This window comes from Rhinoderma darwinii, chromosome 2 (assembly GCF_050947455.1).
Source record: "Rhinoderma darwinii isolate aRhiDar2 chromosome 2, aRhiDar2.hap1, whole genome shotgun sequence".
In the NCBI taxonomy this organism is placed as follows: Eukaryota; Metazoa; Chordata; class Amphibia; order Anura; family Rhinodermatidae; genus Rhinoderma; species Rhinoderma darwinii.
Genome location: NC_134688.1, coordinates 26,762,915 through 26,776,629, shown reverse-complemented (window position 1 = coordinate 26,776,629; position 13,715 = coordinate 26,762,915). Strand labels below are relative to the sequence as shown.

Below are 13,715 nucleotides of genomic sequence, written 5' to 3'. Positions count from 1 at the left end.
GTTCGCTTGGCTTTTCGAGGAAAGCTGATCAGAAACGAAGGGGCACATATCTCACTTGAGCGCTTTTGCCACTTTGTTTTAGCGATCGGTGGAGGTCTCAGTGCTAAGACCCCCATCGTTCAAAACTTCTGACATGTCACTATGACAAACGTTTTTTTAAACGTTTAGTTACCCTTAAAGTCTATAGTTAAATCTACAACGAACTACATACAAATGTAGAAAATACTTTGCAGGTCACTGTTTCTTGTTATGGTGATAAAATACCACAATATCTTTACGTGCTATCCTATTTAAAATCACTACAATGTGATGTCATGGTGAGCTGTGTTAGCACTGCTACATCTGTTTATACACCATTTTTCTAGCTAATGTTACTGTCGTTCCATAACAAAACTTCAACCAAATTTATTCCCAAAAATTTATTTTTTCCCATGACAAAATATATCACAAAAGACAAATAGTGTCACCAGTGTCTTGTGCTTCTGTTCAATAATTTATCCTATAAATGTCTGCACACCCAGTCAGCAAGTGTAGACCAGTAAACTATATCCTTATCCTGGCTTCAAGTAATATCACCTTCCTCATTATACATAAACATAAATAGACGTATTGCATTGCAATGAACTCTTGTCTTAAAAAAATCGTACAATTCGGTTTCAAAATAATTAATAATTTACATTTTACGTTAAAACACATCCACCATATAGATAATCTTTAAATAGTTTCCAAGTGAAAAGTAATTGTTGAACCAATTTTTGGAGAAATCGGTTATTTGACATATAACTAATAAAAAAAACAACTAAAAGAACTGCCATGGTTACAAACAGTACAGTACTATGATTTGAAGTAAAACATAAGAAAATAAAAAAGTAAAATAAAAAAAATGTGCAATTGTTAAGGACAGTACAGGTATTTGATATGTAACTCATAAAAAAATATATATCACCCATAAAAAAGAAAAAACAATTAAAAGGAAAAAAATTAAAATGTTATACTTGTTTAGAACAGTAAAGGTGTTATGTCTCGGGACCGATACTATTCCAGTTAGGCAGAAATACATTGAGGATTGGGTTGAAATTCATGAAGGAATTTATTGTAGTGTGGTCTTTTCTGAAGTCCGAGTCCTCTAGATGATATCTTTCCATTTTGTAGATTCCAGCTCTAAATCTTAAAGGTTACTAGAGTTGATGGTGTTCGACGGGCACAAAGTTTGATAAGAACTCGGGGCAAAAAGTGTTTCTTCAGCTCTCGAACCATCCTGCAAGATCTGAGATGGTCCGATACTCATCGCCGGATGCTTTCACGGATTCACAAGCCGTACAGTAATGTTCATCCCAAAAAGAAGTCACGTGGACATCGTACCTCTTCTTCCACGTGAAATATCTCCTGTACATATGAATGTTTTTGTCAAGAAACCTCAAGTACATGGCCAACTTTTTGGGACTTGAGAAATCGTCTACATGAATGAAGGAATTACGGGGAATAAACATCTCATAATTGTATCGACTGGGACCCATGACTATAGGGATTGCGCTAGATTTAAACGCATTTCGCCATAATTTTTCAGTGATATAATCCGTATGTAGTGAATTCTCAAAAGCGAGGTAAAACTTGTATTGTGATACGCTCCTCACAATATTATCATGCTTTAAATCCATCCCGTACCTCCCATAAATATCAATATCAACGTGTTCCCTAAGCTGGTTGTAATACTGAACTCGCTCGTGATCCTCATTCCAGTTACTAATCACCCATGCCACTAGTTTTCTTTTTCGAGGAAGGACTACCTTGGCACGTTTCCTGGAAAATAAATAGCCGTATGGCACAAATATATCGGAGTCCACTCTGTAGGACATAGTCCAATTGAATACACCCCCTAAGGTTGTCAACCAGGACGAATGAGAAGGTGACTCAAAGTTCATCCAGATCCACTTTTGGGAAGCAGGACGCTTGGTTATTGGAAAGTCACCATATTCGCCAATGTCCCTGTGATGAAATAAAAGCGCATCTGCTTTCGAGTAAAGGCTCCGGTTAGTGGTCAGTTGGCACCCAGTGATGTTGAAGAGTATGTGGCAATCTGCAAGTCGTCTTCTTTTGCCAAATGGCTCGTACCAGATAAGGACTGTGACTTCATTTGGTTGTGTAGGATTTCCCCATATTAACGTGAAATGTGTGGGATTATAGAGGAAATCTTGGGTGCAAGCATATACTAACAGTAAGGTGCACGTCAAGCTGGCAGCAAGGAGTTGTGACTTAAGAGTCCTGCAGCGCCCCCTCCGGCAGGGTCTCCATCCTCGCAGTTGCTCGAAAGACAACAAACTTTCTGCTCTCATGGTGGCTTACTTGCCTACGGTATGACTTGATGTCTTAGGTCTTAAAAAAGCCCACACCATGCCAATTGTGCCCAGTCGCAAGTGTCTCTCATGTCTGTAAATCTTGTATTCGTCTTTGTGCAAGGGGACGTCTGGAATGAGGCTGCCCTTGAAGTGTTGTTTCTTTCCAGAATGCCTTCAGGTCCAAGAGGAAGTTTTAGAAAAGCAGAGAGAATGTGAAATCAGTTCATGTGCGTCCCATCAGCATGCAGGTCCTGACACTTGTTACGAGTCAATGTGTGGACTTCCATGCCCTGGGTGTGCGTTTTATCCTTGCACGGACTGGAAATTTCCATGAGGTTAACCGACGGAGAACTCAGCAACTAAACAGCGTTAGATGGTTAAGCTCGAGACAGCGAAAACAGTCAGCTTCCTTATTCCTGGACGACGAAACTAGACGCGGTTTATGTGATTTCCATGCTGGCGTTCTTCTTCCTTCAGCTCGTGGTAAGTACCTATCCAGTTGAGCTTGCACACCCCTCTGGCAGCCGTCTTCACTGTGACTGTGATTTGTTCTTCTCCTTTAAGTGCACTTTTCTCACCGCCTTGTACTTTATGTCTGTGCCACAGCCTTCCCCTTGTGTTGGGTGAACTCAGTGATGAGAAGAAGGAGTCTCGCAGTCTTGTGCGGCACAGAACACCAGCTTTACACAACCAGCACAGCAGCTTGTTTGCTCCATCCACATCATCAGTCAGTCACACCTCCAGTGATGTCATCTGTCAGTCAGGAAGTTCCTTGAGAAACCTGAGATGGACTTGCAGGTTGACAGTCATTTGCTTTGAGTTAACCCTTTCCTCCACTGCTGCGGGCTGGTGACTGGATTAACCCCCTTCACTGCCACTGACAAGAACAAAAAAAGAAAGATCCGGGCAGCAAAGAAACAGCAGTACTGTCATAGTACCAGCAGAGGGGTGTAGAATGCACATATGAAGCCCAGTGTAATGTCATAGGCAGGAAGATGATTTTTTTTTTTTTAAATCTTAACCCTTTCTCTGCCTGGCAAGTTGTGCAACATTGTTCCATGAAATTTTCTGAGGAGTAACACATGCATCATGGACGTGACTTATTACTTGCTTTAAGGGACTGCCTGGTTTAGAAAACCTATTTTCAAATACCTTTTCACGGGAATTCTGGGTTAATAGGTTAGAGAGACACAAAAAGTGTGTCTTCACGGTTACCCGAATTTGTGCGTTACACGGAAAGCGCATTGATTGAATGAGAACTGTGTAATGCTTCATTTAACCTGTGGTGGCGCTGTAGTGGAATTTTTTCCCCGATTATAGCTGATTGCTGGGAGTTCCAATAGAGGGACAACCTGTAATCAATTAATCCTTGGGGGGGACCTTTCTAACAAAAATATATTGTGCAAAGTGGGAATGCCCCTTTCACCCCCTAAGGCCTCCTTTACACATACTGTAAAAAAAATTCTGGTGCTTTAAACTGCATAAAAAAGTGAATGTTAAAAAGCACTTTTCTGGCGTTTTTGAAGCCCAAGGAAACGTTGCAACACTCAGGATACTCTGCAGATGCAGATGCTCCCCATTGAAGTCTATGGGCCAAACATGCAGCAGCTTTGCACAGAACCCACGGCATAAATTGTCATGCTGCGGAATTGAATGTCGCACCGCAGAACACTTTCCGCATGACTTTTCTGTATTTTTTCAGCAGCGTGGGCATGGGATTTTCTAAATCTCACTCACTTTTCTGTTACTATAAATGCTGCAGAATTTTCATACAGAATTCCATTGCGGAAATTCCGCAGATTTTACGCTACGTAGGAACCCGGCCCTATAGAGAAGCCTATGGAAAAAAAACTCCACACCCAGAGCATGCTGCGTTTTGAAAAAAACACCACTGACCATAAAAAAGCAACAAAAATTCTACAAACCAAAACGCATATGTTTGTACTGCGTTTTAGATTTCACTATAGACTTTTAAATGTATCTAAACGTTTAAAAAACTTTTGACATCACAGTGGACATGTCAGAAGTTTTGATCGGTGAGGGTCCGAGCACTGACACCTCCATCGATCGCTAAAACAAAGCGCCAGAAGCACTCGGATGAGAGCTTTGTTTCTCAGCTTGCCTCAGAGCGGTGTACGGGCTCAATAGAAAGTCTATCAGTCCCTACACTGCTCAATTGGCTTTCCAAGGAAAGCCAATCAGAAATGGAACAGCACAGTGCTCACCCGAGTGCTTCTGCTGCTTTGTTTTAGCAATCGGTGGGGGTCTCAGTGCTCAGATCCCCACCGATCAAAACTTTTGACAGTTTTATGGTGCATAGTATCTAAATAGTATCAATATTTTGATACATCGTGTGCACCCTCAAACGTCTCAATACCGTGAATTTTTGTATTTCAATACTAAGATGTGTGGCCACACTGCTTAGTATTGTAATACATAAATTTAGCCACTAGTACAACAGAGAACATGGTGCACACACTACACAGCACCCCCATGTTCTCTGTCTTCAGTGCCAGCGTTGTCGCTCATTAGTGCGTTGCCAGCCACATCACATCACGCTCATTGCACTGGCACAGCAACCCTGCAGGCACGATCAGGGGCGGGGCAATGACTGTAATACACAGCCGCAGCCCCATGCTGCGGAAGAGATGCATGTTAAGCCGCAACAAATCTCCTGGCTAATGCACAGATACGGTGCCAGAACCAAGCTGAGTACATATATACAGTACCAGAACAAAACTAAGTACATAAATACAGCACCAGAACAAAGCTCAGTACATATATACAACACCAGAACAAAGCTGAGTACATAAATACAGCACCAGAAGAAAGCTCAGTGCATATATACAGTACCAGAATCAAGCTCAGTACATAAATAAAGCACCAGCACAAAACTCAGTACATATATACAGCACCAGAACAAAGCTCAGTACATAAATACAGCACCAGAACAGAGCTAAGTACATAAATACAGCACCAGAAGAAAGCTCAGTACATAAATACAGCACCAGAAGAAAGCTCAGTGCATATATACAGTACCAGAACCAAGCTCAGTACATAAAGCACCAGCACCAAACTCAGTACATATATACAGCACCAGAACAAAGCTCAGTACATAAATACAGCACCAGAACAAAGCTCAGTACATAAATACAGCACCAGAACAAAGTTCAGTACATATATACAGCACTAGAACAAAGCTCAGTACATATATACAGAACCAAGCTCCCTACATAAATACAGCACCAGAACGAAGATCAGTACATATATACAGCACAATTACAGCTCAGTACAGAGATCATTTGAAAATTCAGTTTAACCCCTGCCATATAAGTTTGTACTACATAAAACTGCAGCTCCCAGCATGGCCTGAACCAAGGATATGCTGGGAGTTGCTGTTTCACAAAAAAGAACGATACGCCCATCATCTTGCTGCAGATCATACAGTGATTATGGTACTGATGAGTCACAGGGAGAATAAACATTTACATTTAGTGATTCACAGGTGACATCTTTTCAGATTGGAGTTGTTCTTTTTCTTTTTTCTTTTCCATCCAGTCCAGAACTCCATGATGACATCTCTCGGCCACGACCCATTTCTGCTGAGTTTGCCGCTCAGATGTCTTCGTCTTCACACTTTTCCAACATTTACGCACCTTTAAACAAAGATAAACTTCTCATGGTGCCACACTATATGCACCTGACTATAATAGTATCATACACTGTGCCCCTGAATATAATAACCCCATACACTGTGCCCCTGTATATAATAGTACCATACACTGTTCCACGGATTATAGTACTATACACTGTGCCCATGAATAAAATGATGTAAAACACTGTTAAGTAAAGCACCACACACACACACACACACACACACACAGTAGCCCCTGTAGATAGTGCCACTCACAATACCTCCTGTACATCATGCCCCTCATAGAGCCCCCTGTAGATAGTGCCCCTCATAGAGCCCCCTGTAGATAGTGACCCTCCTAGAGCCCCCTGTAGATAGTGCCCCCCATTAGAGCCCTCTGTAGATAGTGCTCCCCATAGAGCCTCCTGTAGATAGTGCCCAATGTAGATGGTGCCCCTCATAGAGCCCTCTGTAGATAGCGCTCCCCATAGAGCCCGCTCTGTAGATAATGCACCCAGTAGATAGTGCCTCTGATAGAGCCCTCTGTAGATAGTGCTCCCCATAGAGCCCCCTGTAGATAATACCCTCCATATAGTCTCATGTAGATAGTGCCCCCCATAGTGCCCCCAACACTGCCCACAAAAAAATAAAATACATTACATGCTCACCTGTCCCCGCGCTGTCTTCCAGAGACGCCAGGCCTCATCCAGCGGAACGACAGAGCGGCGCAATGACGTCATCGCGCCGAATGCATCATTTCGAAAGCACCGAATGGTGAGGCATCCTGTGCCTCGCCAGGCAGCGCTAGACCAATCAATTGTATCCACATACTAAGGACACAGATACAATTGAGTGAAGGGGTCTGGTTCAGGGTTCCCGCTTCACCATGGTTCTCTGAATCGGCTGTCATTTTAACAACCGGTTTGGTAGAACCGGGGCGAACCAGCCGGATCCCATCCTGACTGAAGGACCCCAGGGCTGTTTGCCCATATTTCCTGCTGTTAGCGCATACTTAGGTATGCCCTAACAACTGCCTGTTTACTATCAGGATACAGGCTAATGTACTGGTATATAGATATATGCCAGTACATTATAGTTAAAGTGTAGCTAAACGTTTAAGAAACTTCTGACATGTCATAGTGACATGTCAGATGTATTGATTGGTGGGGGTACGAGCACTGAGACCCCAACCAATCGCTAAAATGAAGCAACTGTAGCGCTCGTGTGAGCGCTCAGCCGCTTCGTTTCTGTTCGGCTTTTTCTGGAAATCCGATGTATCGGAGTACGGGCACATAGACTTTCTACTGAGTCCGTCCTCTGATACATTTATTTCAGGGAAAAGCCGAAAGAAACGCTGCTTCAGCTGCTTCGTTTTAGCGATTGGTGGGGGTCTCAGTGCTCGGAACCCCACCAATCAACACTTCTAAAATGTCACTATGACATGTCAGAAGTTTGTTAAATGTTTAGCTACACTTTAAAAGAATAAAAATTGAATTAACAATCCCCCTTTGGGATTAAAAAAATAAAGGAAAATAAATTTTAAAAAAGTAATGTTGAATTAAAAAAAATCTATAGAAAAGAAATACCCCCAAATGCTAATTTTTTACAATAAAAAAAATTGATAAAATATAAGTACCAAAACATAAAATAATCGACACATATTTGGTTTCGCATCGACCGTTACAACCTTCACAACAAATTTATATAGCCATTTATGATTATCGGTGTATGCTGGAAAAAAAAAGAAAAGAAAAACTGCTTTTTTTCTGCATTTCTGCCAAAATAAAAATTTATATAAATTAAACGATAATGTAAATGTACCAAAAAATGGCACCTACATATTGACATCAGAAAATGGAAGGACTTTATATTTTTGTGAGTTTTCTATTGTTGACAAAGTATCGTTTTGGTATGGAGAATCGCAATACTACACGAAGTATCGGGAATCGAAGTTCAAATTCAGGCACCGTGACAACCCTAGTCACTATGACATATCAAAAGTTTTTTTAAAAAGTTTAGAAACCCTTTAATGTAATAGTGACATAAGTAATCTTAGACTTAAGGGCTATCTAAGCCTTTAAAGACTTAGTTTTTTTTTACTAAAACAATGTATTTTAGTGTAACTTTGTAATTGGTTTTTATTAAAAATTATTTTTACTTTTTGAGATACAGCTTCTATATATCCTGGATACAAAGTATCTGTATCTTGCGCTAAAACCCGAATCTGTCAGGTCAGCGGGACTGACGGCTTCGGTGACTGCGGGTCCTGCGTGTCTCTGACATGCAGAATCCTGTTATTATCAATCACATCTAGGATCCACCTGTTATTGATCAAATCCAAGTTCATGAACTTCAATGTGATCGATAACAGCAGGATCCTGCATGTAAGAGACACAGAGGACCCGCTGCCACTGAAGCCGCCAGTCCCACTGACCTGACGAATTCGGGTTTCAGCGCAAGATACAGCTTCTTTGTATCCAAGATACATAGAAGCTGCATCTAAAAAAGTAAAGTAAAAATAATTTTTAATACAATGTTTTTTAAAAGTTGCACTAAACACTATAAGGGTAGGAACACACTAGGCATAAACACTGCGGATTTTCCACAACGGATTAATTGCGGAAAATGGGCAGCATATTACAATAGCAGCAGTGTGGGTGAGATTTCAATAAATATCGCCCCCTGCCGAAAAAAAACACACATATATTAGCCTGCGGTGCGGTTTCTTCAGCCGCAGCATGTCAATTAATGCTGTGGAATCGCTGCTCTTGTGTTGCAGGTTTTCCCCATTGAATTCAATGGGGTACTTAAACCCGCAACAAAGTGGTGTGTGTTGCGACACTTGCGGTGGAATCGCAGCGATTTCGACGCAAAAGACGCAAGTAGAAAAAAAAAGTTATACTTACCCACAGTTCCCTGCTTCATCTCCAGTCCGGCCTCCTGGGATTACGTTTCATCCCAGGAGGCCGGACGTTGCCTGCAACGTCATCCCAGGAGGCCGGACCACGCACAGAGGAGAGGGTAAGTATGAAAGTTTTTTGTTTGTTTTCTGGCGCTGCTTTCCACAGTGGGAAATCCGCCAAATAAAACGCACCAATATGTCTTCAAAGGTTTACATATCCTTTAAACGGGTTGTCCATTCACGGGGACCGTTTTTCATCCTAATGACCTATCCACAGAATAGGTCATCAGTATATGATCGGTGGGGTCAGACACCCGGACCCCGCACTGATCAGCTGAGTAGGAGCAGAGCTGCAGTACAGCAGCACATCCGCTGTACTGTGACCGGAGCCATCTGCTTCCGGCACGGACATCTGGTGCTCAGAGGCAGCCAGAGCAGCTGATCAGTGCGGGGTCCGGGTGTCGGTAGACCTATGGGCCATTGTTAGGTCCCTGCTTGTCTAAGCAACAAATTGGCACCCAGCGAATGCATTGTGGGGCGAGAATGGGCTTACAAAGGGAGCCGCTATAGCTGTAAAACCACTTAGTTGCCTTGACTGCGGCATCTGAAGAGTTAAACGACTGGAATCAGAAGTAACGCTAATTCCCGGTCGGTGAAGCTGGGCATAACCCCAGTATGAGTGCTCTCCAGATAGGAACTGTCAGGCAATGCGGTACACTTCACACTCACCCTTAGTGCTGAGTCGGAAGAGGGACTGGATGACCTTGGACAAGAACAACATTTTTTTTCCGGGCGAGTTCCTGGACCTTATCACTGCACAAGGCCGATACCTGTGGGATTAAGGCGTCCTGGAGAAACTCATGTATGGAGAGCAGGCACTGTGCCATCCACAATGGATCCACGATGTCCAGCATGAAATCACCCAGAGTCACTCACCACCTTTGCTCATACTTAGGCTTTATTTACACGAGCGTGTTAAACGTCTGTGGGACGGCCGTTGAAACAGCAGCCGTCCCACGGATCTATGTAATTCAATGTGGCCATTCACACAGCCGTTGTTTCAACGGACTGCGTGAAGGGTCCGTGGGAAAATAGGACATGTCCTATCTTTACACTCATCACACATCCCTCCATAGACTCTCAACTATGGGGGATGTGTGACATCGCGCCGAGCACGGATGCACCTCGACCGAGAAAAACTGACGTTTTTCACGTCTGAGGTTCGCAACGCTCGTGTAAATAAGGCCTAAGGGTAAAATGGTGCGTCAGTATGGCAGTCTATGCACATTCAGTCCTTCCTAAGATGTTTTTTTTTATAGAAATTCAAATATTCCTACAGTTTCATGGAATAAATAGCAGGAAGAAAATAGTGCAGGACTAGAGATGAGCAATTTTGTCAAAATTAATTTCAGTTTTGATTCGGCAGCCCGAATATATTTATTCAGTCCGAATAAATTTGTTGCGGATCGAAAATCTCTGATTGCCCTAAAAATTCATGTCTGACACTTTGATATCTTCTAGGACTATATCTTAGTAAAATCCGACCCCTTTTAAGCTGTTTAACGCCAAGCCAGCATGTAATGCCAAAGTGACAGCAACACATATGGGTAGAGGGGGGGATGAACACAGTGCATTTTGGGAAGGCCGCCTGCAAGACATTATGGGGAAGCCAACCTGAGGTCATGTGATCCTTTTTCTAAACTGTAAAATGGTGTCCAGTGCTTTTCTACGCCATTGCCATTGGTGCGTCACGAACCCCATCAGTTTCAAAGTTCAACAAATCCGAAACTTTTGTAAAATTAAATTGTGTAAAATCGATTCATTCATCTCTACGCAGGACTCCTCTACTGTTCAGAAAAAAGGAATTTTATTCCATATATACACAATTTATAACAAACATAAGTGCCTATAAAGTATCTTCAAAAACACTCCGCCCAACCGTGGGTTTCGTCTGGCTTTCACCACTGAGGCTAGTGATCGGCTGCAGAGGCCACGTTCATGTACGGCACATCATCGCTGCAGAAAGGTAAACAAGAAGATTCGGGAACCACCGGAGCGACGATGTTGGATCGGCGTGGGAATGAACAGGTGAGTATTGATTTCTTTTTTACTCAACTTTCATTTTGTTAGCGAAAATTTTTGAAATCCTGGACAACCCCTTCGAGGACATTCTTCACAATTATGGCTTTCAGCTGCACCACTGCAGTAGACATAGGGATAGAGCAGCGATACAGAAATAGTGACCTCACATCTTGTGGCTTATAAATATGGTCATTATTTATGAGGCAGAAATCCATTATGCTTTGAAGAGAAATATAAAAAAAAATTGCGAGGCATAACAAAAGTACCATTATTATCCATAGATCTAGATTATATGTGATTCTCTCATATGGAACAATTGTCTTATTGTAAATATCTACTCGAAACCTCTGTGTTACCCTAATCCTCATAGGAGCACATTATATGTACTGCTGCTCTATGACGCCAGCTCTCATCTGGATTGCTCTACTTATAGTCGGCTTATTTCTGTACTAAAAACAGTGCATTCAGCAGGATGGTTCCTATTATTGAAGTGGGAGTAGAGAAGTGGATGAATATCATCTGTAGGTTCACGTACGGTCTCGACTCCATGTGCTGCCGTAGTTGTGTCTGAAGAGATGACTTCATTGTTTTCTAGTGATTTTCCGTATGTAAAAAGAAATTGTAGCAGGTCATGTATAGAATTAAAGAGGATCTGTCACTAGTTTAGTAATTCTCAATTTCGTAACTAATTTAATAGGCGCTGTCACACTGATAATTCCAGTGAAAATTGTATCCCAAAATGTTTCATATTTTAAAAGTTATGAGCTTTTTTCTAAATATGCAAATGAGGCTATACTAGCCAAAGGGGCGGTAATGCTGTTTTTTTCTCTATGGGCGGAGTTTGTGTTGTCTGTATGATGTTGTCCAATCAGCGTTATACAGTTTCTCCCCTTCCCTGCTCAGCTTCAATGGCGAGATCACGCTGTGTTTGCACTTCTGGCTGCAGCTCCTTCAAGACATCACCCCAGCGCTCATCTGTCAACTGTCTCATCCCGGGAACGTTTTCCTGTATGAGTGCTGGGGCGATGTGTTGAAGGGGCTGCAGCCAGAAGTGTAAACACAACGTGATCTCGCCATTGAAGCTGAGATTACGCTGTGCAGGCAAGGGGAGAAGCTATATGATTCTGATTGGACAGCCAGGGGCGGACATACCGCATGTGCAGCCGGTGCAGCTGCACAAGGGCCCCGCGTGGGAAGGGGGCCCGTTCAGTGGCGTAACTACCACAGTAGCAGCCGTAGCAGCTGCTACGGGGCCCGCGGCATGGGGGGGCCCGTGTCGCCCTGACAGGCACATTACATTTTATGTACCAGGCCTGGCGGCACGGGCCCCCTCATGCCTAGTAGCATCACAACACTAGGCATGAGGGGAGGGAGGGGGCGGGGGCCCGGTGATAGCCGCCACACTGCACTACCAATCGGGAGGGAGGGGGCGGGTGCCCGGGCCCGGTGATAGCCGCTACACTGCACTGCCAATCTGGCACAGATGAATAGGACAGGACGGCGATGCTGGTGGTAGGAGGAGCGCTCAGGCAGGGGAGAGGACAGGGGGCGGTGCGACGTAAGACTTCGGGCGGCTGGACAGTACAGTCAGGACTGCCGGAGAACTCATAGGATGAGCGGAGGACAGACACAGGACGAGTGGAGGACGTGCAGACTGCAGAGGACAGGTAGATGAAGTTAAAAAGTTCATGTCAGAAGGGAGAAGTTTTTATGTAGAAAAATCTGCCTCATAATTCCTTCCGGAATTTTGAGGCATATTTTGACCTGCCGGTAGAACACTTCCCGCGTTTTTCATTGCGTTTTTTTGTGGCGTTTTTCGGCCATCGGGCCGTGGGCAGGGAAACGCAGCAAAAAACGCATTTTCTGCCTGCCATTGTTGTCAATGGGAAGTCAGAGACAGAAACGCCCGAAGAAAGGGCATTGCGCTTCTTTTTCCCGCATGCGGTTTTTACTGCTCGCAGGAAAAATTTCATGGATTTCAATGGGAGGCACTTTCTGACGTTTTTCGCGAAAAAAACCTCAGTGTGAACTCCCCCTAACACAGGGGCGTAACTACTGCTATAGCAGCCGTAGCGGCTGCTACGGGGCCGCGGCATGAGGGGGCCCGCGTCACCTGCCGGCACGGGCCCCCACCTTGGCCGGAATCTCCGCTAGCTGCCGCTATGGCTGCTACAGCGCGATGCCACGGAACACTACGGCAGAGCAGGGAGTATCTCCCCGCTCTGCCATTAAACATAAGACATGTATCCCCTATCCACAGGATAGGGGATACGTGTGTGATCGCTGGCATTGATAGGGAGAACGGGGGACCGAAAGTCCCCTGAAGTTCTCCATCACAAACCTCGGACTTCCGGGGTCTGTGTCGGCAGCTCCGTAGAAATGAATGGAGCGCCGGTCACACTTGAGCTGCGCAGACACCGGAAGTCAGAGGTGAGTGATGGAGAACTTCGGGGGACTTTCGGTCCCCCGCTCTCCCTATCAATGCCAGCGATCACACATGTATCCCCTATCCTGTGGATAGGGGATACATGTCTTTTGTCTTTTCACACTGTAGGTCGCATTTTTTTGAGTGATTGGGGGTGTATGGCGTTCCCTACAGGGGGGGGGCTGTATAGCGTTCCCTACAGGGGGGGGCTGTAAGGCGTTCCCTACAGGGGGGGCTGTATAGCGTTCCCTACAGGGGGGGCTGTATAGCGTTCCCTACAGGGGGGTCTGTATGGCGTTCCCTAAAGGGGGGTCTGTATGGCGTTCCCTACAGGGG

At 44.2% G+C, this 13,715-nt stretch overlaps 1 protein-coding gene across 1 annotated transcript; it reads right to left on the bottom strand.

Moving 5' to 3' along the window:
* Positions 1–404: 404 nt before the first annotated feature.
* On the bottom strand, positions 405–3,248 carry FUT4 (fucosyltransferase 4). Its single transcript, XM_075849956.1, has one exon. It carries the CDS (start codon positions 2,331–2,333, stop codon positions 1,242–1,244), a length of 1,092 nt encoding a protein of 363 aa, XP_075706071.1. The 5' UTR covers positions 2,334–3,248; the 3' UTR covers positions 405–1,241.
* Positions 3,249–13,715: the final 10,467 nt, after the last annotated feature.